The sequence below is a fragment of the Carassius auratus genome, chromosome 26 (genome assembly GCF_003368295.1).
Source record: "Carassius auratus strain Wakin chromosome 26, ASM336829v1, whole genome shotgun sequence".
Taxonomy (NCBI): Eukaryota; Metazoa; Chordata; class Actinopteri; order Cypriniformes; family Cyprinidae; genus Carassius; species Carassius auratus.
The window spans coordinates 17813848-17839813 of NC_039268.1; the positions used below are offsets into that span (position 1 = coordinate 17813848).

At 36.7% G+C, this 25966-nt stretch overlaps 3 protein-coding genes across 3 annotated transcripts; 2 read left to right on the forward strand and 1 right to left on the reverse strand.

Annotated features, from left to right (window-relative positions):
• Positions 1–4465: 4465 nt before the first annotated feature.
• rasd3 (RASD family member 3) lies at positions 4466–5413 on the reverse strand. Its single transcript, XM_026204975.1, has one exon. The coding sequence runs from the start codon at positions 5272–5274 to the stop codon at positions 4639–4641; it is 636 nt and encodes a 211-aa protein (XP_026060760.1). The 5' UTR covers positions 5275–5413; the 3' UTR covers positions 4466–4638.
• A 3330-nt stretch (positions 5414–8743) lies between these two features.
• Positions 8744–16116, forward strand: palb2 (partner and localizer of BRCA2). The gene is made up of 13 exons (XM_026204604.1): positions 8744–8849; positions 9054–9100; positions 9409–9468; positions 9644–9770; positions 10028–11359; positions 11649–13093; positions 13205–13360; positions 13681–13763; positions 13944–14105; positions 14207–14323; positions 15253–15340; positions 15430–15578; positions 15668–16116. Exons 2-13 carry the CDS (start codon positions 9062–9064, stop codon positions 15873–15875), a joined length of 3966 nt encoding a protein of 1321 aa, XP_026060389.1. The 5' UTR covers positions 8744–8849; positions 9054–9061; the 3' UTR covers positions 15876–16116.
• Positions 16117–16897: 781 nt separating this feature from the next.
• LOC113044529 (acyl carrier protein, mitochondrial-like) lies at positions 16898–19845 on the forward strand. The gene is made up of 5 exons (XM_026204605.1): positions 16898–17101; positions 17910–18038; positions 19148–19235; positions 19410–19516; positions 19595–19845. The coding sequence occupies exons 1-4, from the start codon at positions 16943–16945 to the stop codon at positions 19505–19507; spliced, it is 474 nt and encodes a 157-aa protein (XP_026060390.1). The 5' UTR covers positions 16898–16942; the 3' UTR covers positions 19508–19516; positions 19595–19845.
• The last annotated feature ends 6121 nt before the right edge of the window (positions 19846–25966 follow it).

Consider the following 25966-nt stretch of genomic DNA (forward strand, 5'->3'; position numbering starts at 1 on the left):
TATGTCTATGAAGAATCACAAAGGTACTGGGTTACTCCGCCGCGGTACCCCCGAAGCAAATCCGAATATAAACACTTATTATAGGTGTACCCTAGTGATTCAGGACAAGCTAAAAACACGGTTTGGAAAATGGATTCATGGTGTACTCGCTTATTATGTTCATTTTTCTACATTTTGAACACAAACAAAGTTACGGACCGCAGCTCTGCTTGGTTGTTTTTTACCGGGAGCGCATGACTTTCTGCAAATGGCAATAGGACCACTGGGAGGAGCCAGAGGAGCTTGATTTTTTTCACAGATTATCTGTCTCATATTCTACTGTCAGGACATAATGACAGGTTTAATAAATATGTAAAAAATATTTTTTTACAAAAGTTCCCTACAGCACCTTTAAAGTTAACAACTTATACTACCACACAGCTCTTCAATTCACAAAATGTTAACTGATGGACTGGAGTGGTGTGGATTAGGTGTGGATTAGTGTGATGTTTTTATCAGCTGTTTGGACTCTAATTCTAACGTCAACCATTCACTGCAGAGGATCCATTTATCCAAGTGATGTAATGCTACATTTTTTCAAATCTGTTCTAATGAAGAAACAATCTAATCTACATCTTGGATGGCCTGTGGGTGTGTAGCAAATTTTATTTCATGAACCATTCATTTAAGAACATGATATTATTTGCAGTTTTTATTATCAGCAAAGAAAGGGTGTGACATGTTGTTGAGTCATGCACAGACTGATATATATAACAAAAGGCCATCTGGAAGGTGCAGAGCTGACATTATTTCCTGAGAAAAGGTCTGGTCATTCAGCATATCTATATCCAGTCTTAAATGCAAAGTGTTATTTTCTGTGTGTTGGGATCAGAGCAGCAGGATAGAAAAAAAACGTACTAATATATTCTGCCATTGATCTGACCAAGACACTACACTCTAAAAACTGCTGGGTTGAAAACAACCCAATTTGGGTTATTTTGACAACCCAGCGCTGGGTCAAAAAGGGACGAACCCAGCGCTGGGTTGTTTTAACCCAACCAGTTGGGTTATCATATTTAACCCAGCCTGCTGGGTTGCCTTTTTTATGGTTTAAAATGACTATATTGCAGGGTTTAAAAAAAACAGAGCGGGTGTTTTTTTATCACTGTATTTCAGAAGGAAAACTACTGTATTTAGAAAATGTTCGATATCATTTCGCATGTGCTTGATAAGGCAGCGTTTGTGAGCTCAGTACCGCTCTGCAGCCGTTACCGGAGAAACCTACCTCTCCCGCTCTTAGCGCCTCCTGCTGGAAGAAAATAAACTCGCAGAGTGCAGCCATGTGGGGAAACAATGCATTTCTACGTTAAAATTAACCCAAATTGAGCTAGGCATTAAACATACAAATGTTATTCATTTTAAATATCACTTTTACACACAAATAATAATTACCAAAAGGAAAATATTTATTAAAAACAAGAGAAAAGTCAAAAAGTAACATGTTAGAAGAAATGCAGAAAAGGATGGCATTAACAGCTACAGAGTTCATAAACAAAGCATTGAACATTTAATGAATATAACTTAAGATCAAATTGGACTTTGTTCAATTGTATATATTGTATAAAAATATACGAAAACACATACAATAAATTTACAATTAGTTAGGTTTTTTTCCAACTATTCTGGCATGACAGTACACAAATAAATCACATTAACTTTGATATTATAACATTTAACAGATGCATGTGTGTGTGTGTGTGTGTGTGTGTGTGTGTGTGTGTGTGTGTGTGTGTAAGAATGTGAGCAGGTGTATAAATGACAGAGTGTAAACTAAACAACACAGAAAAAGCATTTAACTTTTTTTTTTTAACAAATTATACACTTACAGTTTGTTTCATAGTCCATGAATATAGATCATGCATCACGGTCAATTTTCATGATCTCTTTAGCATAACTGATGTAATCATGAAGAAACCCCATCAGCACAGCATGTGACATCTTCTACATCATCCAGGGCAGCGTCCTCCTTTAAAACCACCGCTGCATCAGTTTAGGGGAAAGAAGATTCTCCTCTCTGACCAGCATTCATCCCAGTCACCGCCTGCTCTTCATCAGTGGCCTAAGAGAAACACATTTGAAAAAATTAAACATTTAATTAAACTATCCATTTTCAGGTAGGTGTATTCACATCCGTAAGGATAGGTAAATAATCGGTTTTAAAGTTTCAACACTTTGTGCAGTTGATTAATGTCTCAGTCCACCACAGCGCTAGTGTGAGGGCAGGTGATATTGTTTGAATAAATATCGCTTTCAGAAAGCTTCTTTACTGAAACATTAAAACAGACATGACATTCACATACCTAACAATATTCATGTACATGGAGGGCTGCTCTTCAAACCGTTAGTTCACCAAATAATTAAAATGTTCATAATTTACTCTCCTCATGTTTTTCCAGACTCATACAAAATCTGCTAATTTTTTGGAAAACGTATGAATATATTTAATATTCTCTTTTTGTGTCCTCCATTACTGGTCTGGGAGACCAGTATTTTATTTTGAACATACATGTTTGCTATCATATAATTTAAGATGTATTCATATATAAATATCAGAATTTACTTCTACAATAACTCTATATTTATGAAGCTTGAAAATACTGATTATCTAAACTATAAATGGATTAACAAATATTATGAGAAAACTAAAAATATATTAATTTATGTTGTAAAGACAGACAAAAGTCTTATAGGTTTGGAATGACTTGAGGGCAAGTAAATGATTTTTTTGTGTGAACTTTACCTCTAAGAGCGAAGACCAAGAATAATGACTCTCCAAATCAGACAACTCCAAAGTTGGTTTGAGTTCTGCAATAAAAAACACAGACATCAATGGTCTTAATGAAATGAGCACGTAATCACACTGTTGTTGCATCAAAATGTGAAGTAAACTGGCAGGAGACGACAGAAAAATTTATTTTCTAAAAATAACTTACATAAAATCTCAAAGGAATGATGCTCTCCCATGCCTCTTGCTTTTAACATCTACAAAAACAAAAAACAAACATTATTTTACTCTTAGTAAAAAAACAACAACTGATAACATGAAATATGAAGTTTACTTGCCTTAAACGATATTTCCCTCTCTTCAGAAGAAGCTGAGAAAACCACCTCCTCACACAAGCAGACTTCTGTGTCCTTAACTCCAGTTAGTTTGAGTTCTGCAAAGAGGGGCATCAATGGTTTCAATAAAATATTAACATATACATACATACATATATAAAATCACATTGTTTTTGCATCAAAATGTGAAGTTAACAGGCAGGACACAACAGAAACATTAATTTTCTAAAAAAAAAAAAGTAATAATAATTTAACTTACATCAGTCTCAAAAGAATGAAGTTATCTTGTCTCTGGATTGCAACATCTAAAAAAACCACACATTATTTTAGGTTTAGTAAAAATAAAGATAACTTGATGTTATTCTGAAGTTTACTCTCCTTAAACCGTCTGTCCCTCTCTTCAGAAGAACACCTCCTCCTCATCCTCACACAGGTCTGTGACTCCTCACACAAACAGCTTCTGTGTCTTTAACTCTCAGCGCGAGGACAATGAAGACAGGAGCTGGACAAGTCTGAAATATTACATGTAAAACATACTTTTAACAGTTACACTTCAACAGCCTCAAAATAATTATGCTAGTCTTTACTACACAATGCCGTTTCCTTTAGGAGACAAACATACATTCAGTTTAACCGCGAAAAAAAAAGACAAATTCACATGAGCGTAACCGTGACCATAACCGTCTGTTAACGCCTCAAAGAGAACAGATAATGTAAAATCTTATGTAAATATGACAAAATACATTCACAGACGTTATATTAAAAGTACATCCTCCGTTCAATAACGTTACATGAGGCAGTTAAGACCTCCGTGTCCGAGGCGAAAACCGCGTCCGTTTTTTTATATATATATAACGTTAAGCTCCTTTGTTTCCGCCTTTCATAAAACCTTCCGCCTTTCATACAACCGGGTAAACAATAAAAGATAACTTTACATTTTGAATATTTAACGTTACTTACCATTGTCTTTCACTCGCTTCTCGCTTCTATCACGCTGAGAAAATGGCGGCTGCTCGCACTGGAGACGTACGATTTTGACGTGACGTGCGTGCTCTCCTTCACGTCCGCGTCCTCAACCCACCCCGCTGGGTTAAAAAAAAAAGAGTTATTTTCAACCCAAACTTGGGTTAAAACATCCCAAAGTCCTATCCAACGGCATCAACCCAGCAGTTGGGTTGAAAAAACAACCCAGCGTTTTTTAGAGTGTACATGACAGATAAAGTAATCAAATTACTGAATTATTACTCTTGGTTGAACTAAGAAAACATGTCTGTTTTATTCTGTATAGGTGACTTTAGCCCAAGTGGGTCACATTTGATATTACCTTTTATGAAACAAGGTAAAGAATATGCACAGAGAACATATATTGATTAGAACATTATTTATATTTATTTACTCATAAAATCTCATTTAGAGAGATTACATGATTATGATAAAGCATCAGACTTAAACTGTCCAACATTTATGTGGAGTCTATCGATCCAGACCACTTAAGCATCAGTATGATGCACAACTATTATAACATCAGGTGAAAGTGCATTAAGACAAGATACAGCTGTTGTTCTTCTTCATTGGAGGCTTTTTCCGCGTCTCTGTATGTTCTCTGCTCATTGTCTGCGTCCGTCTGCGCAGTGCCGGGCTCACGCGGCTCGGTAACTTCATCTGTTGAAGCAAGTCCCGAAACACACCGGTGACGTTCTCCCCGGTGCGTGCGGACGTCTCCACAAAGCCGGCGCCCCAGTCCTCCTCCACCGCGCGCATCACCTCAGCAGTGGCCTGGCGACTCCGGCTGCCCAGGTCCGCTTTGTTCTCTATCACCGTGATTCCAGTGAACTTCTCTCCCTTCAACTCCAGGATCTCCTCACGGAGTCTCTGCACCTCCTCCAATGAGTCTGGCTCGTCCGCGGCGTACACAAGCGCAAACGCGTCGCCGGTTCGGATGCACAAAGCGCGCATCGCTGGGAACGAATAACTACCGCTCGTGTCCAAGATCTCAATGCGCACACTCGAGCCGTCTGTGTCGTACTCAAGAGCGTGAAGCTCCTCCACCGTGCGTGTGTATTTGGAGTCGAAGCGATTTTGCAAGAAACGGGTGATCAGAGCAGTTTTTCCAACCCCGGCGGCGCCCAAAAACACAAAGCGGACCGTCCGATGCTCCCGCACCAGCAAAGACATATTGCTAATTTTATAAATTATAATTTGCAGAAGAGATTCAGTAAGACTTACAAATCTAAAACTTTTAATATCCTTATGCCATCGAGACGCGATACAAAAGTGGTGAGATGAAGCAAGGATGCTGCCCTTATATTACATGCATGCGTCCTACGTCCTACTAGCTGTAGCCAATGGAAACGCAATGACGCGACGCGTGGGTTTCTGGATTGTAGAGTTTGACGAATTTAAAGACATTGTAAGAATTATTCAGTGAGTTCAGCTGGGGTAAGTAGGAAATTTTTCCGAACGCAAACTGTTGAAACACTTGGGGTTATATATATATATATATAGGCTAATAAAGTGATAATAATGTTTTATAAATGTAACAGAACGTGCCCGGACAGGACAAAATTAACCATGGTTTTACTACAAAAACAAAACAAAACAAAAAAACGTATAGGAGTTAAACCATGTTAACCAATTAACCATGGTTTTGCTACACTACCCATAGTTTAACCATGGTATTTGTAGTAAAATACAAATGGTAATCAATGCACCAAAAATATTGATACTACACTTTTACGATAATAAAACCATGGCTGATTTTAGTAAGGGTTGCTCCTCATAATAACGTGATTTCTGTTTGCTTGAGTTTATTTATCGCCATGAGAAATTAATGAGGCTAACCAAATTTTTATGGTTACTGAAACATTAAAAACAAAATAAATAAATAATGGGCAAATTTGGTTTATTTATTAAATGTTTTAAACATATTACATTTAATATTAATTTTTTAAAACATATAACCCTATTTGTGGATCATATTGTATTTTTGTGTGAATTTGATAAATCTTTGTGAATCTATTTATTTACTTATAATTGTATCATATTTATTTAAAAATACAAAACAGTTTGAGACCCCTCCATAATCATCCCCCAGTTGACAAACAGCTTCATCTCACAACAATGGATGTAATATTTACTTTGTTGTTTCAACTTTTTTTTTTTTAACAGACAGTTTTGAATTTACAAATAATGTGCTAACAGGACTCTGACTTGAGGAAGCCTGACTTCTTGTAGGTGTGGTTTGGCAAATTATATAAAAGTTGTTTTTTTACTCTGCCCTGGATAAGTATGCATATCTATCAGCAGAGTTAGTTATTTAACTAATGTGGGAACAGGCCTGTTTGATGTCTAATATTTAATCATCTTAATCTTTATGCATGGCTGACCTTTCAAAAACACAAAACTCCAGTAATTAGTCATCATGATTAATCGTTCTGTTAGCTTACTGAAATAAAATATGTAAACTGTTCAAAGGAGCATTATATACTTAAAGTATACTATATACTTTCAGCTAGGCTGTATTTGTCATTAAGAAAAAGTCAGAAACAAGGTATTTCAAATATCAATGTTTTATGAGCTCGTCAGGGATGATTTTCCATATTTTGCATATTAAAATCATGGTGTCAGATGGTAGGCATGGAAATACACACGGTGACCTCAAAGCACCAATATTTTCCACACAAACACTGTGTTTAAGCAAGTCTGAAGGCTAAATGCAGTCAATGTGACTTTATCTGTCTATCTCCCTATTAATCCGTTGCTGCTGTCCATCAAACTATCTGGGACTAACATGAAAGGATGATTAATTTGGCCTTCAGTTCTGCTTTTTCTGCACATTGCTGTCTAGTTTATTATATTTAATGCAGTATATATTTACATTAGTATGCCTATTTAATATGATATTAAAGCAACTTTAAAGATAAGTCTGTTTGTGCTGTTGCATCGTAAATCTGAGATGCGTGTGACTCACCTTTTGACAGGAAATCTCCCAAGATTAACAGTTTGGGGAGACGTCCTCTTCACACCACATGAAGACACATCATAAGATCAGTATTGCCTCTAAAGAACCATTATGTAGAGACACTGTCCTTAAATGTACCCATGCCGTCCATGCTTGCAGAGAATGAATGTCCTGTCTAACACAAATACTGCATAAAGCAATTGCAAATCATGCAGATTATTAAAATAAGGAGGTTGCACTGGTCCAGATGAGTACAACTTACATTTTCTTCATAATGTAAGTCGTGGCCTAATGGTTAGAGGGTTGTGGGTTGTGAGTTCTAGTCTCAGGCCGGACGGAATTGTGGGTGGGGGTAGTGCACGAACAGCTCTCTCTCCACCTTCAATACCACGACTTAGGTGCCCTTGAGCAAGGCATCGAACCCCCAACTGCTCCCCGGGTGCCGCAGCATTAATGGCTGCCCACTGCTCCGGGTGTGTGCTCACAGTGTGTGTGTGTTCACTGCTCTGTGTGTGTGCATTTCGGATGGGTTAAATGCAGAGCACAAATTCTGAGTATGGGTCACCATACTTGGCTGAATGTCACTTCACTTCCACTTTAAGTAGTAAAATTCAGTCTTTCTAGCAACCTCCCGTTCAATTAATTTAAGGAATATTTGCACTAAAAATACTTTAGCTTAAAATGTACTCAGGCAATCAGGTATAGGCTCACATAGAGGAGTCTTTCCTCCTGCTGTCATATCTCATTGGTTTTTTCTCAAAATTCCATCCCCTGTTCTCTCACATCAAAATCCACCAACAACATACTTTCTAAGAACTGTTTTGGACCATTTTCACATTGCTTGATATGTGCAAATTTTCTCTATTAATTCAGACTACCACCTTTTGACTAGAGAAAGCAATATGGATATAAGCAACAGTTAAAAAGAGCTTAATGATGGATTTGTGTCTTACACAGCTGTTTTTGCATTACAAGACATTGATGGTCTGGAGTCGTGTGGATCAACTGTGGATCATTGTGATGTTTTTATCAGCTGGGTTCTCAATCACTGCAGAATCACTGGTGAACAAGTGATATAATTTTAAATTTCACCAATGAAGAAACAAATTAATTTACATCTTGGATTGCCTGGGGGTGAGTAAGCTACTTTTTTTTTTTAAATTGATCTGTGATCTGATTTATTTGATAATTTAAAGAAATAATCATTTAAGTTGCTTAAGTAATGACAGTTGTCTTGAGCAGAAGCTTCGTTAAGATCTATTATTTGCCACTAAAACACGTGGTCTTCATATAGTTTACCTGACTACTTTGAAAAAAAAAATCTTAAGCACCATTTTCTTTAATGCAAACAGACTACTTACAAAGCTAATATTTTATCTACCACACTGTTAAATTTATAGCTGCGAGAAAGGGAAGACAATAGTTGAATCTAAGCCTGATTCACTAAATACTGAGAAAAAACAGACATTACTAAAGAGTCCCGATGAGACGGATTACGCACACGTCTTCTACATCTAAATCCTTAAGTTAAAAAAAAACTTATTATACAATAGGTTATATGTATATTTATATAAAGGACGATTTTATTATCCAATAACAAAAGTAACAGTAACAGTAACGGGCGAGTAACACTAACCTGAAGGTCAGAGCGTGTGGTCTGTTATCGATTGGTTTTGTCTGCAGTCAGAACTCGCGGGACAGTTGAGTGTGTGGCAAAATATTCCGCAAGTCTCGTCAGGTTAGAAACAAAGGTCAAAACACAACTTTTGAGCGTAAACTTCTCTCCTGGGTATGTAAATAAATGTTAATTTAATTGAAGCTCATTGTTTGCTCAGTCTCTTCTGTGTTTATCTATCAGTAGCCTACTTGTCAGTCTGCCTATGTCTATGTGGTTGTTTACAGTTGGTTGTGATTCTCGATATGTTTTCATATGTCAAATAAATAACGTTACGTTGACGTGCAAATATAGAAATAATATCTATTCACATATTAGTTTGCAGGATGTCAGAGGAGATTCACCCTAACGAAGATAAAGAGACCGTGAGTTCATATGTTTATATAGTTTGTAGGAGCACCATTTGACAAAAACTGATTTGCTAATAACTTCCATGGTCATGTTATGTTGTTTTGGACATTGTTTGAAATAACTTTTAGCGCTGTGTAAGTACTATAGTACTGTACTTTATGGCATACATGGTATAGAGCCATGTAACATCTGATATCCTCATTGGAATACCAGTAGTACTTTTTATATCATATTAATTGTATAATTAGCATGTATTAATGTTTTTACTTAATATGAGAGACATGAAAATATTGCCTCATTTGTCATTCATTGAATGTTTTAGTTGAGAAGACGATTGGAGCAGCTGAAGCAAGAGTATGAGAAGACCGCACAGAGACTGCAGGTAAAGAGTAAAGACATGCCATATTTGTGTCTATGCAAGACTTTATCTTCAAACTGATGTTAACACTGTTAGACTGAATTGATTTCTGCAGTGTAACAGCCCTTGAGTTGTCATATAATTGAAATTGTGATGAATATGAGACGTGTTAATGTATATCATGTGTTTTTTGGTTTAGAGAGCAGAGCGCCATGATGCCATTCTCAGACTTACACAGAATAACTCTCCACACACATCTTCTGTGTCTTCATCCATGCCAACATCAGAATATTCAGAAAACCATGAGAATCTGCAATTACAAACCAGTAAGGCTAATTTCAATTTAAAAACATGAATAGAGAGACAAACATAACGGATAATATTAGGATAAATTGTTATAGACCAAGGCAGCATACATATGTGTCAATATTCATAGTTTCAGTGGTTTGAGATACCAGTGATGACCACATTTACTGTTCATTGTAATGTAAATGTTGAAACGTTGTTAAACATAATAATGCATATTCATAAGGAAAAGTATCCCGAACACTAATAAACTGTGGTTTTCTTTGTTCTGTCTCAGGCCTAGTTGCAGAAAGAAACCGCTCTGGTATTTCCGCTGTACCGAAAATCCCTGCAGTCCAATTGGATTTTATCGAGATTATGTCCACACCGCCGTTGTACTCCCCAGTATGCAAACGAAGCCCCGCCCACCGCCTGCGTTCTAAGCGTAGTCGACTGCGTCTACGGAACAAAGAGCGAGAATCAGACAGTGAAATCAGCCAAGAAAAAGAAAGGGATGGAAGTGGAGACTGTATTTGTGAAAAGGTGGACACCGAAATAAAGGAGGGTAGTGAATGGACTGAAAACAAGAACAGTCTAAAAGGAATAAGAAAATATGGTAAAATGGAAGACGAGGACGGTGAAAAGAAAAAAGAAAGAGAAATTGAGAAGATGTCGGCTGAGAGGGAGAAGAACCAGGACAGGTCAATTGGAATAAGAAAAGTTGGTAAAATTTCGAAGCCATCACAAGAACTGGATAATGATTGTGCATTAAACTGCTCTATGAGCCAGTCAGATAATAAACTGTCAAAAGTTTCAAGTGAAGAAAATCAGAACTCTCACCGTAGCCAGAAAAAGGTTAACGTTGAGCAAAAATCACACTCAGGTTCAGCTGTGTCTATCCAAACCTCATCTTTCCGTCACTCATCCGAGGGAGTACAGATTACTGACAAATCACAAGAGATGCTTGAACAAACTAACCAGTTGCTCAAAGACTCAAATAAAGGTTATGATGACAGGATAGACATTAAACAATCTGGTGTTCTGGACTCTTGCACGCTGGTTGAGGGTTTACCGTTTCCCGTGGAGTATTATATCCGGACGACAAGGCGCATGGCTGCATCTCACAGCTCTGTCAATTTAGATGCTGTCATTTACAGCCAGCTCACTGGGGGGCGGGGCAGACGCAGGCTCAGCCAATCGCAAACGAGTGGTAGAGGTCACATGACCACGGAGCATTCAGTCTGCAGGTCCACTGACCAGGCCAGACGTGGAAGAAAGGGTCAGAGAGGGAGAAGAGGTCGTCCAAGAAGCACTGCTTCATGTGCCAAAGCTGATCCTGATTGTACAATATCACATTCCCCAAGTAAATCTCAAGCAGAATCAAAGTCCATGTCTCACACTGAATCACCCAGTCAATCAGTATTGGTCCTTGACAGGCTAGAGTCTCAGGAAGTCAGTTCTCCTGGGCCCACAGTGAGTTTAAAGCCAAGTCCAGAGCAAGGAGTTACTCAGGATTTTACGCATCTACCAGATTCTCAGCTTTGCTTTGATTCCCAACTCCTCCCGGATTCAAATGTGTTCCCTATTTTCAGAAGAAAACACGGCCAATCTGGAAAAGCATCTCAGACAGGTAAAAAATAAAGATGATGTGATTTTTATATTCTTTTCTATCTGTGTCATGTAGTATGCATTTTTAAATTATTCTGAATAAATAATTATGACACTAGCAATGCCATGGTCATTGGTTTGATTTTCAGGGAATGCATGGAAATAATGATAATAAATATACGTTGAATGAAATGGAAGTCACTTTGGGTTAAAGCGTCTGCGAAATGTATGACTGTAGATGAGAGGTGTTGTACTTTCTGGAACCATCATGTTATCGTTAATATGTGTTTGTGGATGTGTTTTGTGTTTAGATCAGTCACCTCTTCTGCCCTCATTAGCTTCACTCATTCAGGCTCTTCAAGAAAAGGGTAAGAAAAATGGACTGCTGGCGGCACTTGATTTCCAGGATTTCCACCTGCCTGATGAGGATTTTGGACAACAAAAATTAGAAAGATTGCGCTTGTCATCTTCAGTCGTAGAGCCCTTCGTACAGCATCCTCTTGTTTACAATACACGGCAGAGCAGCAGGCGCCAGAGAATGAGTGGGAGAAAGAGTAATTGTGAAGCACGTTACTCAGCGGGTGAACTATTTACTCCAGAAGCCCTAACTACCTCTTCTCTTGAGGATAGTTTACCTCTTTGTCAGTCAGACCCTGCTGACCAGTCACAGACAGAGATAGAAAAGGACCTCAACGCTGTAAATGAAATAAAGACCCTCTCCTCAGAAGTTATGGACAGTATACAGATGATCAAACCTGAACCAGACGGAAGCATAAATAATGAGAGAAAAGCTGTGGCCCCACTTAAATCCTCAGAAACTGAAAACATTAATGAGATTCAGTCGCAAACAAAGATGCAAAAACAATCTCACATGCTCCCGGAGAACAGCTCGCTTTGCCCTGTGGTACTTAGTTTGAGCCCATCTCTGACTTCACATACACAGAAAAGTCAAGATCCTGTCCTTCCATCTTTGGGAATGTCCCCTCACTTTTTGACTCCAGGTTCACCATTAGACCTCCGGTCACCTCTGTTTTCTTCCTCTGGTATCCTTAGGTCTCCCTCCTCAGTTCCACTTATGGGATTTGTGTCTCCAGAATCAGTCTCAGTTAAAACAGGGTACATCAGAAATCAGGGAGGTTCAGAATCACAAAATCAAACTCAAATAAGTCAAGAAACAGTAACAGAAGTTCAGAATACTGTGAAACCACATATACCATCCCAAAACAACACTACACTGGGATATGAAAACTTAAGTGTCCTGCAAATGGAATCCTCAATCATCTCAGAAAATGAACAGAAACGTGAATGCAGTCTTGATACGGAAAGCAATCTTGAATGTGGAAATAAGATCAATTGCACGCCAGAAAATGAACTTCAACTCCTCAACATTCCTGAACCAGTGATTTTTAAAACTGTCTTTGAGTCTGAAATCCAAACCAAGAACAGTTCTGAAATGGACATTGAAACCTATAAATGCTCTGAGCTTGGGTCTGAAACCCAAAGTATGGGGTTAAACCAAAATGTGAAATCTGGAGCTGTAGGTCAAACTCCTGTTGAGACGACCTCTTTGGACACTTCCACCTATCAGAGAACAGAAAGAAGGACTGGTTTTGACAACAACAGTTCTCAGTTAGTGGAGCGTAACACTGTTCCATCCAACAACCAGAAATTAGTGCATGAGGAATCCCTAACTGGCACTTCATTTACTGATGAAGTTCATTGTTCTGCAGTCCTGCAGGAAATGCACACTTTTAAGGTATCTATAAACTAAAATAAATAATTAGTTGATATGCAATGCAGTGATATGTGCTCACTTGTCCTAAGGTCTAATTACCTGCACATGTGTGATGATTGTCTTTGTTTTCAGGCGCTGGAGGGTGGATGTGTGTTAGATTTGTGTTTGGTGCGATGGCCATCGGAGGACTGGTGCATATGTGTGGCAGGAGAATGGAGCATTTGCCTTTGGGCTCAGATGAAGGAAATTCAGTCATGGTGTCTTTTACAAACCTGGACATTTGCACAGGTAAACCAATTTGCTACAGCATATATGACAGCAAGCTGACAATTCTTTGAATTTTTGTAGTAGTTTAAAAGGTTAGTTCACGCGAAACAATTGTCATCATTCATTCTCATGTTATCCATAACCTTTAAGAAAGACTTTGGTTAATCTTCAAGACATGAATTGAGCTATATCTAAAAAATTATATATTAGATATATGTATGTATATATATATATATATATATATATATATATATATATATATATATATATATATATATATATATATATATATATATATAAAATATATCCCTCTGATTTGAATTCTGTGTTTGTATCTGTAGTCCGTGATGTCTTTGCAAGGGATACCAGACTCTTCAGGACTGCTTTGTGTCACTCTGGGTCACTTGGAAATCACAGAGGCAAGGTAATAAAAATGGTACAATACAAAACAGCAAAAATACTATTGGGTAAACCAAAATGATGCTATTTTTGACGCCCTTTACCACAGTCATCCAATTGTGAACTCAAACCCTAGGGGCATTGCGCTCAGGCATCTTATACTCAATATACGCCAGTCTAATTCCTTGTGTGTTCCTGAGTGCAGGATCCTTTGCTGTCCAAGTACGGATGGGCCATTCTCTCAGAACGCTGTGTGCAAGGACACGTTACAAGCCGTGTTGGGTGTGTCTAACTGTCGGCTTGTGTGTTGCTCCTCCCCTGGAGATCAACAAAGAGTCAGTGTTCTAACAGTAACTCAAGATGGAAGGTAATAAACTATCATGTGCATGTTAAATACCTGTGTCTATTAAACCTTTTTTTATGTATTATTCACTTAAAGCAAAACTATTATTTACTTGCTTTATTTAGGGTAAAGAACACTCTTCTCCTGGCCTCTGCTAAACAGAACATTCGAACCCTTGCAGCTGTCGAGGGTGAAAAAGATGCTCTGATTGGTTGGACAGAATGTAAAACTCTCCTTATATGGTAAAGAATTTGGTGATTTTGAGTCTTAAACATCTTTGAAAGTCTTTTTATTAGGAAACTTTAATTGTATCCATCCGGTAAATAGGGATATAATTAAAGGGTAATGAAACCCTGTGTTTCAGCACTGGTTAGTTCTGTTCACCGTTTTAAAATACGCAAAACAAAAGTGGGCATGGTGCACAGAGGAGGGGAAGAGGGGATAGAGACACACAACACACACAGCTTCAGGCTCAGACAGTTTAATTTCGCTTCCATTGAGATAAAAACACAAATAAATGCACAGCAATTTGCACTCTGCATCGAAAACATATGAACGCACTTTTAAGGATTATTCTGTTTTTCATTGGAACGTGAAAAAATGTTGCATTACGTGGACTCTTTTCACTTGTAAACAGTGCTAGAGCTGTGCATGTTTCTCTCCTCATTCAGATGAGAATAGAGAAAGATTAACAATCACTAGAGAAAGATGAAGGATAGAGGACTCATATTTTAGCCCAAAGTAACAGTTAAAACATCTTAATAGATTTGATTAAAACAAACACAACTTTTTCGCTGACATTAATTAAATCATGTGGATTATTGTGTTGTTTTAATCATCTGTTTGGACTCTCATTCTGATGGCACACATTCACTGCAGAGGATCCATAGTTGAACAAATGACGCAATGCTAAAGTTTTCCAAATCTGTCCCAAAGGAGAAACAAACTCAGTTTACATCTTGAATGGCCCAAGTTTCATGTGTGGCTGAACTATTCTTTACATTTTTGATTAAATGATTGCTATATTCTGATGCTTTGCTAAAAGGAAGGTATAATTTGAAGTCAGTTTTGTTAATGTTGTCAGTAAATAATTTTTAATACTGTGTATATATTGTTAGTATTTTATTTTTGTATAATTGATTATTGCTTTGGTCACACTTGTGAATTTCAGGAACATGAAAACATGCCAGCTGCTGCAGACTATATACCTGGAAAAGACTTTAACCATGACAAACTGCATGAAGGGATATTGTTACAGAGTAAGTGAGTGTATTGTTCTTGTGTGAATGTGTGTGTGTTAGAAGAATGAGTATGTGCCAGTCATAACCTTGTGCTTTCTTTCCTGCAGGGGGTGCTGTGTGTTTTGCTTCAGAATGCAGGAAATGTGTGTGATGATGAGAGTAACGCATCTCTTTTCACACTGATTGCCACAAACCCTCTCACTGGCAAACATATCACACTAACCTCTATCAACTGTCCTGATCAACACAAACAGCAGTAAGATTAGACGTGATGAATGTTCCAATATAAGAACACATAATGTTAACAGTAAAGTCAAATGAATGAATGTTTGTCTCATTCTCTAGGTTAATAGATGGTGATGTCTTGGGCACCGGGCTTGTTGGTGTTTTTCAGTCTGGTTATCTTGCTGTTTGGGATCTCAGAGGAGCCGTGGTTAAAGTTGTTGGTGTGCTGGATGAGTTGTGTCGACTAGCCCGCTGGGCAGGGCCAGATATGCTGCTGACTGGATATCTGAATGGAGATGTTAGTGTGTTTCATTATAAATCTACATAAACACATCATACATCTCTATTCAGCACAATGCATGCCAAATGACTTGTACTACTTGTTAATAAAACAAAAATATATTGATTAGTGCCATTGTTAAAAAAATGAAAAATGTTACATTATTACACAAGCTGTTTGCTGATTACAGTTAATATAATCAAAACCAGAGAAATATTTGTACTGTTCAAATGTGACACTGTATGTAAAATACATTTTACTAAATAAAACATAAATGACTTAAACACTTTTAATGCCTTTAATATTGAGATTAAAGTTTTTAGATGAGAAAATGTCAAATTGTATAAGCTTTATTGTCCACACGCCCCAGCTAATATGTAACACTGGAGCACAAATCCAGTCATAAGTAGCACAGGGTTTTTTTTTTTTTTTTTGGCAATGGCCAACAATGATTTGAATGGGTCAAAAGTAATAAATGTTTCTTTATGCCAAAAATCATTAGGATATTAAGTAAAGATCATGTTGCATGAAGATATTTATATATGTAATTATATCAAGGCCTAATTTCTGGTTAGTAATATACATTTCTAAGAACTTCAGTTTTTCTCAATATATATATATATTTTCATCTTCAGAATCCCTTTTCAAATAGTTGTATCTCAGCCAAATATTGACCTATCCTAACAAACCATATATCAATTGAAAGCTTATTCAGCTTTCAGATGTGTAAATGTTAATTAAAAATAATGTGTGTGTGTGTGTATATTATGGTTTTGTGGTCCAGTGTCCTAATCAGAATTAAACAGGACATTTTATGGAAAATAAATAAATAAAATGTTTTGGATGTTTAAATACTGAAACAGTTTTGGATATATAGTTTTCAGCCAAAATAATACTAAAGGTCAGAAAGATGACAACTACACATTTATGGTTGACACGTATGTTAATCTAAATTGAACAGTTGATGTCGTACATTCACAATTAATTTTCTTTTATAATCATGAAATATAGTAGCCTATATTTATTAAAAGTTCAACTTTTACATTCACAATTGAAGACAGTGTTGCGCGCATGCGCAGTGCAGTCTCGTGCATTGTGGGAGCGGATCGAGAAACATGGCGGCGCGCGTCATTGCCCGGTGTGTCCGATCACTGAACCACCGTACTGTATGTTTTAACCGTGTCAATACTGTCGCGACATTAACAGCAGCTCCGCTCATCCGTGGACGAGCATTCTCACAGCTGACTCATGGACACAAGTCTCCGCTGGAGCAGGTGTGTGTTAGTGATTGACTCGTGACATCCAGTGACCTACCCGTGTCTTTAGTTACATGATGGAAAGACACCATATCACAGCTACGAAATACTTTTTAACAAATTCACCTGTATGTACAGTTCAGGATAATGTTTCTAAATTAACCTAAATGTTATCATCTCTATGTAGCAAAACAGCTCATTAGACTGGTCTGCATGTTTTGATTTATAATGAGCTCTTTTGCTAATCAGCTATGATTTACACAGTTATTATGGATCGCGTGTATGTATACATTACATGACAGTATTAATATATTTATGATTGTTTAAAGGTGTATTTGTTTTTTGTGTATTTTCGCTATGTATTATATATGGTATAACTTCTTTCTTACACATTGATATTCTGACATTTAACAAATATATGATTTACCTCATAATATTCATGTATCATTAGTTATTATTGTTCTGAACCTTGAGTTAATTTTGCTTATTGTTAACTATAATCGTTAAAATAATTTCTGTAATTGAAATATAAATGTATAAATAATAAATAAAAAACTTAAAAAAACAAAACAAATTGAAAATAAGGCTTTAGCATAAACTGACTGACTAACGTTATACAGAATTGGATCAATGAATTAAACCCAAGTAGAAAGCAAATAGCAAAATCATTAAACCTAGACTAAAATTTAAATAAAAACTTGAAACATAAAAACAAAAGCTCAATCAAATAATTAATAAATACTTTAAATAGTAACACTGCTTCAGATGTCTGTTGATAATCCTTGTAAAATGTATTTTTTCTGAGATTTTATGTTTTCTGTTGTAGTTCTCCATCAGTTCATTTCAGGTTTTTCAGTGGAGGCAGTACGGTGACTTGCCCCCATTAACCCTGGACTCTATCCATGAGCGTGTCCTCTATGTCCTGAAACTCTATGACAAGATCAGCCCAGAGAAGGTAAAAACCAAAGACGAATATGTTTCACTCCTATACTCATGAATGGGAGAAACGGCAATGTGCAATATGCCTGAATAGTTCCTCTTTCTAAATGAAAGAGCCAATCGCTGATTGGTAAAGTCATTGCATCACGGCAGCAGCCGTTAGAAGCTCGGGTTCCCATAGAAACTCTGATGGGTACTTGTTATCGTATACTGAATTATATAAGAAATTCCCAGTTCCAGTTAAACCAAGAGAATTAGCTTTTTTGTTTTTGACGCAATCCAAGTGTGGTGTTACTTTTTAAAAACTGTATCTCAGATGAAATCAGCATGGTTAATCCATCTGAAAACATTTTCAATGAAAATACTTACGGATGTTTTAAAACAACACTGTAGCAATAAGATTATAAGGAATGCTCTTTGTTCTGTGTCCTTAACTGCGGCAAGATTATTTTGGTCTACTTTATTTGGTAATATCTTTTGGGTTTAAAGTATGGAAAATGCCAAATAAGATTTGTATCAATAACAAAATGAAGGAAGTATCTTACAAAATACTTCATAGATTTTATCCTGCTAAGCATGCTTTGGAAAGATTTAAGCTTAATATTTCATATATCTGTGAATTTTGTTAACCAAATTTTGCACATTTTATAAATGACTTTAAGTTATATGTAAATCTCTTGGAGCAAACAAAAAAGCACTGAAAACAAGAAATGCTCTTAAAGCATTGAAAAAATAGGTAATTTTTTATCTCTTTTTTTTTTGTTATTGTGCATGTGCGTATGACTGCGCGTCCGTGTAGCCTGAAAAATATGCCATTTGAGCATAATAAACAACATTCATGGGGCAGTTCATTTCAGATTTTATTTTGCTGATTTGAAATATGTAATTAAATTGCGAGTAATTTTGGAATTTCAGGATTCCCCCATTCATTTTTAGATAGGACTTGTTTGAGCTGCCTGGAGGCATTGCAAATATGGCCACTGAGTGAACAGACTTCCCTTGAAAGGGACTTCATAGTTTTTTATCAGATGGGCAACATTTTTGGTTGAAATATTAGCTCCAAATATACCATATTCTGCAGATTAACTGTGTTAGATGATAATTTTAAAGTGTTTTTCTTAATAGCTTCAGGCTACGTCTCACTTCATGAAGGATTTGGGATTGGACAGTTTAGATCAAGTGGAGATCATCATGGCCATGGAAGATGAATTTGGTATGTAATTGTAAATAGTTTCCCATTATGGCATTTCTTTGTATTTATGTATTCTTTGAATGTATGTTATTTGTTCTTGTTGATGTATAAGTATTAAAAGAAACCGATTATTATACCTGGTTATGAATGTGTATCTATCTACTCAGTTGATATAGTATTTGCTCTCATGCACAGGTTTTGAAATTCCTGATGCTGATGCAGAGAAGTTGATGACACCACAAGAGATTGTTCAGTACATCGCAGACAAGAAGGATGTTTATGAATTAGCATAAACAATCATTGTGAGTTTCCTTTTCATATTACTTCAGTCATTTCGGGTGAACCTTATTATGAACTCTCGTTTGTTCTTTTTCATCCAGATAAAGATAATCCCATCAAATGACAAAGACCATGGCGTTTTCTTCATGAACTGTTTATGTTTCTGCTATTCTTTGTCATTCTTTATTCTTTTTGTATTTAGATAACTGTTTAAACAGTGTTCATCATTTTGCTTGTGGCTGCTTGAGATTTGTCTGTTAGAGACATGAACAAGCTCCTCATTCATTCAGCGTGCAAATAATGTGAATAATACATATGAACACTACAAAAATAAAGACTTTGAATAAGTTTCATGTTTTATGGAATTGTTTATTTATTGGAAACATTATGCTAGGTTGCATTAAATTGATCATATACAGGAAATATTGTGTAACATTATCATAAAAAAATAACTGTTTTCTATTTTAATATAATTTAAAATGCAGTTTATTCTTGTGATGGTAAAGCTGAATTTTGATTTGAAAGAACAGCATTTATTTGAAATAGAAGTCTTATGTATTCATATGAATGCCTTTACTGTCATTTTTGATCAGTTTAATATGTCCTTGCTAAATAAAAGTATCAATTTAAAATCGTGCTGACCCCAAACTTTTGAATAGTAGTGTATAAAACAAGAAACTACTGTACATAGTTAGGAGTGGCTGTATTTGGTATGTTATAGCACCACCTACTGGAGATTCTTTCAATGTCTAAAATATTAATGCAAGACTTTCCAGAGCTTGAGCCAATAGAGTTTATATTAGGAAACATTTCTAGTCCAGTACTTAATCTTTACCCCCTGATGTTAATGCTAATAAAACTAATACAATCTTTCACTAATAACCTTTAACTCACTCTAAACAACATTAAGCTGTTTGACATTTATTGCAGAGTGGCCTTAAAATAGTGATATTTAACATTCTTGTTCACATTTGCACATGGATTCCTTTAATGCCATTTCTTAAGTCTGTGTATTTCAGGATCAGCTCTTCAGCATAAAAGGACTGTGTATTTTCTTCAGAATATTTAACACAAAATATTACTCTAGTCATTTATCAAAACTTAGAATCACATCAGAACTATTTGATTTATGATAATGAGCATTCTTTCTTAATTTAGACTTTAAAAAATTGTTTTTGTTTATTCAGACTTGGAGTTTCAATTTAACCTTCAGCTTAGGGTAAAAAGAGATGAACTCTGGTTTAAGTTAAGTTCAAAAAGGCTTTAATTTGAAAGACACTCCTATCTCATGGACTTAAACCCGTGTTTCCTTTTCAGGTGTAATAAATCCTTCTCCCTCCCTCTGTGTTTATGTGTGTGTTATGTCAGTGGACGTCTGTGAACATATACCTCTTACTGTGATGATGAGAAGCTAGGGAGGGACGCTCCAGGCATTTCCTCCTGTGTGTGTGTGTGTGTGTGTGTTGTGTGTGTGAATGTCAGGATTTCTGTGCATTAGCCAAAGGTTAAGCAAAGTTTTAAATGCAGTAAAATTTGAATTTACAATGAATTCATGCAATTGACTTTTAAGAAATTGTTTGAATTTTATTCAATGTCAGAATACCTTTTAGTATAGTTTTAGTTTTTACTTTGCCTTACAATGTAGTGTCTAAGAATCTGAGTTTGTCTAATCTACCCTTAAACAAACGGTGGTAGTATTCCTTCAATTCCTGCATTCCGTCCCCTAAAACTGCTATCACAGAAAACCAGTGGTGGACAGTAACGGAGTAGCTTTACTTCGTTACTGTACTTAAGTACATTTTTCAAGTATCTGAACTTTACTGGAGTAGTTTTATTTTGAGTAACTTTTACTTTTACTTCACTACATTCCAAAGCATAAGATCGTACTTTTAACTTAACTACATTTCATAAAACATATCGTTACTCCCTATAATATATCACGTGCTCCGACGCAGAAGCGGTGTCTGATTCATCATGAATGAACTGAGTCTTTTCAAAATAAACTTTACTCAGATCGCGAATCGCACCAAACGATTCGTTTACGAATTAGAATGATCCGATTGCAGCTGTTCTGGAGTCGACCACTCACTGATTCAAATGAACCGTTTAGTGCGAGTCTCCTGAAGTAAGAACCGGGAGATCTTGTGAGCGTGCGTGCGTCTGATGTTGCTAAAAGTAAGTTATTAATGTCGAAATTTAGGATTAATTATTGTAACTGAAAATCATATTTAGGTCAAAATTGTCAGTTGTTTGGGAACTAAATCCGCTGTAAAGAGAGAACTATTTAAGCCCACTGAAATGCTCCAGTGCAAAGCAGACACATCTATCAGCGTCTCCGTGTATTAGGTTAAAAAATAAAATAAAATAACCTTAAACTAACACAGATTAAATAAAATAACTCATGCTTGTCCAAATTCCCCGCAACCGTAATATTAACAGTTTGGAAATGGAGTTATTTCTTACATTCTTTGGTCGAAGTTTTCAGATCGGCACTTCGGAGCCTGTTCGCGGCTCGGTTGATTCAGATCGGCACTTCGGAGCCTGTTCGCGACTCGGTTGATTCAGATCGGGACTTCGGAGCCTGTTCGCGACTCGGTTGATTCAGATCGGCACTTCGGAGCCTGTTCGCGACTCGGTTGATTCAGATCGGGACTTCGGAGCCTGTTCGCGACTCGGTTGATTCAGATCGGGACTTCGGAGCCTGTTCGCGACTCGGATGATTCAGATCGGGACTTCGGAGCCTGTTCGCGACTCGGTTGATTCAGATCGGCACTTCGGAGCCTGTTCGCGACTCGGTTGATTCAGATCGGCACTTCGGAGCCTGTTCGCGACTCGGTTGATTCAGATCGGCACTTCGGAGCCTGTTCGCGACTCGGTTGATTCAGAGCGCCACTTCGGAGCCTGTTCGCGACTCGGTTGATTCTGATCGGGATATCGGAGCATGTTTGAGATTTTTTTTTATTCAGATCTGGACATCGAAGCAAGTTTGTGAAACGGTTAATTGGTGATAAATGAATATTTGGACTTGAGGCTTTTTTTACCTGTCGATTCAGCATGTACATGGACCCACACACAAAGGTGGACACACTCTAGACTTAACGTTAATCATCAGTAAAGCTCTAACTTTTTCATCCATTGTTATTAAGGACGTTATTCATAACCGCACTGAAAATAAGCAAATATTGTTAGCTGATGCTAACTGTCTAGCTAACAAGCTTGCTGGTGCTAACTTGAGGTAATTTTTATAAACAATGTCCAAATATTTTTATTCAACCACCTATATGTAGGTGGCGTAGTCCATATCAACGTAGTCCATATCAACAACAAAAATATATCTTCACTCCATATAGTGGTTATTTTGGAAAAAATCCCAGGTATTTTGAGCAGTAGGATTATAAAAAAAAAAGTGCTAATATAAAATTAAATTAGCCTATATAAAATTGCAAACATCTATCTTTCAGTACTTTTTTACTTAAGTACATAAAAAATTTAGTACTTTTGTACTTTCACTTGAGTAAAATTGAAAAAGGAGTACTTTTACTTTTACTGGAGTAATATTTTATTATACGTATCTGTACTTTTACTCAAGTACTTGATTTGTGTACTTCGTCCACCACTGCAGAAAACACAGTGTCAACGATCTCTGAATGCCTTCTGCGTTAATCTATTTTCTGATTTGAATTGAGAGCACAAGCTCGTCAGGGGAGCGCAAACAAACACTCTCTATGGCGGGTGGAATGTGACAGGATTACCTGCCGAAGTCGACAGTCGTGTACTTTTGCGTGTCATAAGAGTACGTCGCCTCAACAGACGCGTGACAAGTACGCCGCCTCAACAGACGCGTGATCAGTACGCCGCCTCAACAGACGCGTGATCAGTACGCCGCCTCAACTGACGTCACCTCAACAGACGCGTGATAAGTAAACCGCCTCAACTGACTTCTTCTTCTTCTTCTGAATTTTTATGGCGGTTGGCAAACCAGCTTATGGTGCATTACCGCCACCTACCAAACTGGAGTGTGGAGCTCAGACAAGCAAGGAAATGAAAAAAATAAAAATAAAATAATAATAATAATAATAAAAAATAAAAAATAAATTATCCCGTATAACCCTATGTCTTTAATAAATTTAATAATGGCTCTATACTTCTTCCATTGCTCAAAATTACATTCCAAAAAGCTTTGTATATTGTAAGTGTTAATGTCCAATTTTTCCATTTCTTGAATAAGCAATATTCTTTCATTTTCGTACTGTTGACATGAAAATAAAATATGCTCTATTGTCTCTGATTCATCACAATTTCTACATTTACCTGTTGCATGCTTTCCTATTTTAAAAAGGGAATGATTTAGTCCAGAATGTCCAATTCTAAGACGTGAAATGATAATATCTTCCTTCCTGTTCTTATATACACTTCTTCCATTTCCTACAAGTTGTTGGATGCTATTAAGATGTCTGCCCTTGCTATCAACATCCCATGCTTCTTGCCATTTACTATGAGTGACTTCTTTCACTTTAGCCTGAACCTCTTTTTTACTAAGAGCCACTTGTATGTCAACATCTGCATGATTTAAAGCTTGCTTAGCTAGTTTGTCAGCCACTTCATTAGCCTCTACTCCCACATGAGCAGGGACCCACAAAAACATAATAAGACTAGTGTATTACTATTTCTCAATAAACTTGCTAGAATTTCAAAAATAATATCTTGCCTAGTTGATTTTAGTCTACTTGCAAGGCTTGAAAGTGCTGCATAAGAATCAGAACAGATGACTGCTAACCTAGGTTTTACATCCTCCACCCAATGAAGTGCTACCAGAATGGCAATAAGTTCTGCTGTATACACCGATACATTATCAGTTAATCTTTTGCTGATATCACATTGAAATTTAGGGATATGCACTGCAGAAGCAGTTCTTCCAGAGGCAGGATCTTTAGAACCATCTGTGTATATGTGCAACCACGATGTATAGCTTTGATCTATATATTGCTGTGCAATAATGTTCTTGGGGATATCCTTGTCATTGTTAATTTGCGTTTGAATTTGAAAATGTGCTACAGAAGCACGGTAGACAGAGTGAATGTTCAGTCCAGATCTGTCTGAATATTGAACATGTGTGACCGATCATGAAAAGGACATTCAGGCAATGATGACCACAGACTGATGAGCAGCTGAAGAAGAAACAATTATTATCCTCGATTTACAAACAATTGAACACTGAAATTAAAAGGAAAGTTGACGTGACACAGTGTGAAACGTGTTTCTGTCCCATTTATCTTATATTTACAGATTACTGTTTATTTAGTCAGTGAAAACATTGAAAATTTTGTTTGCAGTTTTGTCAATCAAATAAATATTAAATATGGGTTTCTATTTAATCCTGTCGAGATGTTTTATGTCTTGAGGTCTATAAAAGTTAAAAATAATAATGATAAATATAAATTTCAAAGCATTCTATGTACTGTAATTATAAACTATACTGTCAGTTTACCATAGTTATCCAAATTAAGTAAATCATTCCCGTTTTTTTTTCAATTCATAAGAATAAAAACTTCTTATATTTGGGTTAAAATCAATCCCATGGCGTCATCTAGTGGACAACATTAATATCACTGCCTTAGCGTCCCAAATATGATAAATTAATAAAATTAAGCATGTTTGCTTAGAACGACTTTGTTCTCGATGCCATTTAATGTTAAAGATCGAATGTCTAATGAATATCTATTATAAATACAACTTTATTTCTGTTAAAATTACACTCTTCTATGTCAAGATCACAAGGAAACAAGAAAGAAATGTAATTCAAGCAGAAATCATGCATTTCCTCTCAGTTTTTCCCTACTGTTTGTAGCATCCAAGCAAACTGAACATTAATGTGCTTGTACTTCACTTCAACACCAACTTAACAGATAAACATAATTTATCAAACATAAAATAGACTTTATGCAGTTATTATTATGCACTGTTACCACGTTTTGGGAAATATCTTAAAAACAACCTGTTACAAATGCATCTACTGTAATGCAAACCTTACATTTCGTGTAAAGCGAAGTATACTGAGACGACGTATATATCAGGCGTCTTGTGAGGCGGCGTATATTGAGACGGCGTATATATCAGGCGTCTTGTGAGGCGGCGTATATTGAGACGGCGTATATATCAGGCGTCATCTAAGGCAACGTAGCTAGGTTCAGACGTACTGAGAACACGTACTATTTTTGTTAAATTTCTTACGTACGCCGTCGTCACGTCGCCGCCTATGATTGGTTCCAACAGTGACGTCGCCGCGACGTCGCCGCGGGTCTGTCGTCTGCCCTCCCATTCAATCCCATTCAAAAATGAACACGGACTGACGGCGACGGAAGGGTCGACTGCTCCTTCTCCTTCTCCTGCTAAGGCCTTAGATGTGTCACAAAATGCACGCCATACACTCTCTCTGTTTTCTTTCACACAAACACACACAACCTCGATAATTA

Excerpts from the sequence above, each read along its gene's own strand:
- LOC113044529 (XM_026204605.1), top strand. The coding sequence starts at position 16,943 with ATGGCGGCGCGCGTCATTGCCCGGTGTGTCCGATCACTGAACCACCGT. Across the intron at positions 17,102-17,909 it reads ACAAGTCTCCGCTGGAGCAG|TTCTCCATCAGTTCATTTCA; the intron begins GTGTGTGTTAGT and ends TTTCTGTTGTAG. Across the intron at positions 18,039-19,147 it reads ACAAGATCAGCCCAGAGAAG|CTTCAGGCTACGTCTCACTT; the intron begins GTAAAAACCAAA and ends TTTTCTTAATAG.
- rasd3 (XM_026204975.1), bottom strand. The coding sequence starts at position 5,274 with ATGTCTTTGCTGGTGCGGGAGCATCGGACGGTCCGCTTTGTGTTTTTG.
- palb2 (XM_026204604.1), top strand. The coding sequence starts at position 9,062 with ATGTCAGAGGAGATTCACCCTAACGAAGATAAAGAGACC. Across the intron at positions 9,101-9,408 it reads CTAACGAAGATAAAGAGACC|TTGAGAAGACGATTGGAGCA; the intron begins GTGAGTTCATAT and ends TGAATGTTTTAG. Across the intron at positions 11,360-11,648 it reads TGGAAAAGCATCTCAGACAG|ATCAGTCACCTCTTCTGCCC; the intron begins GTAAAAAATAAA and ends TTTTGTGTTTAG.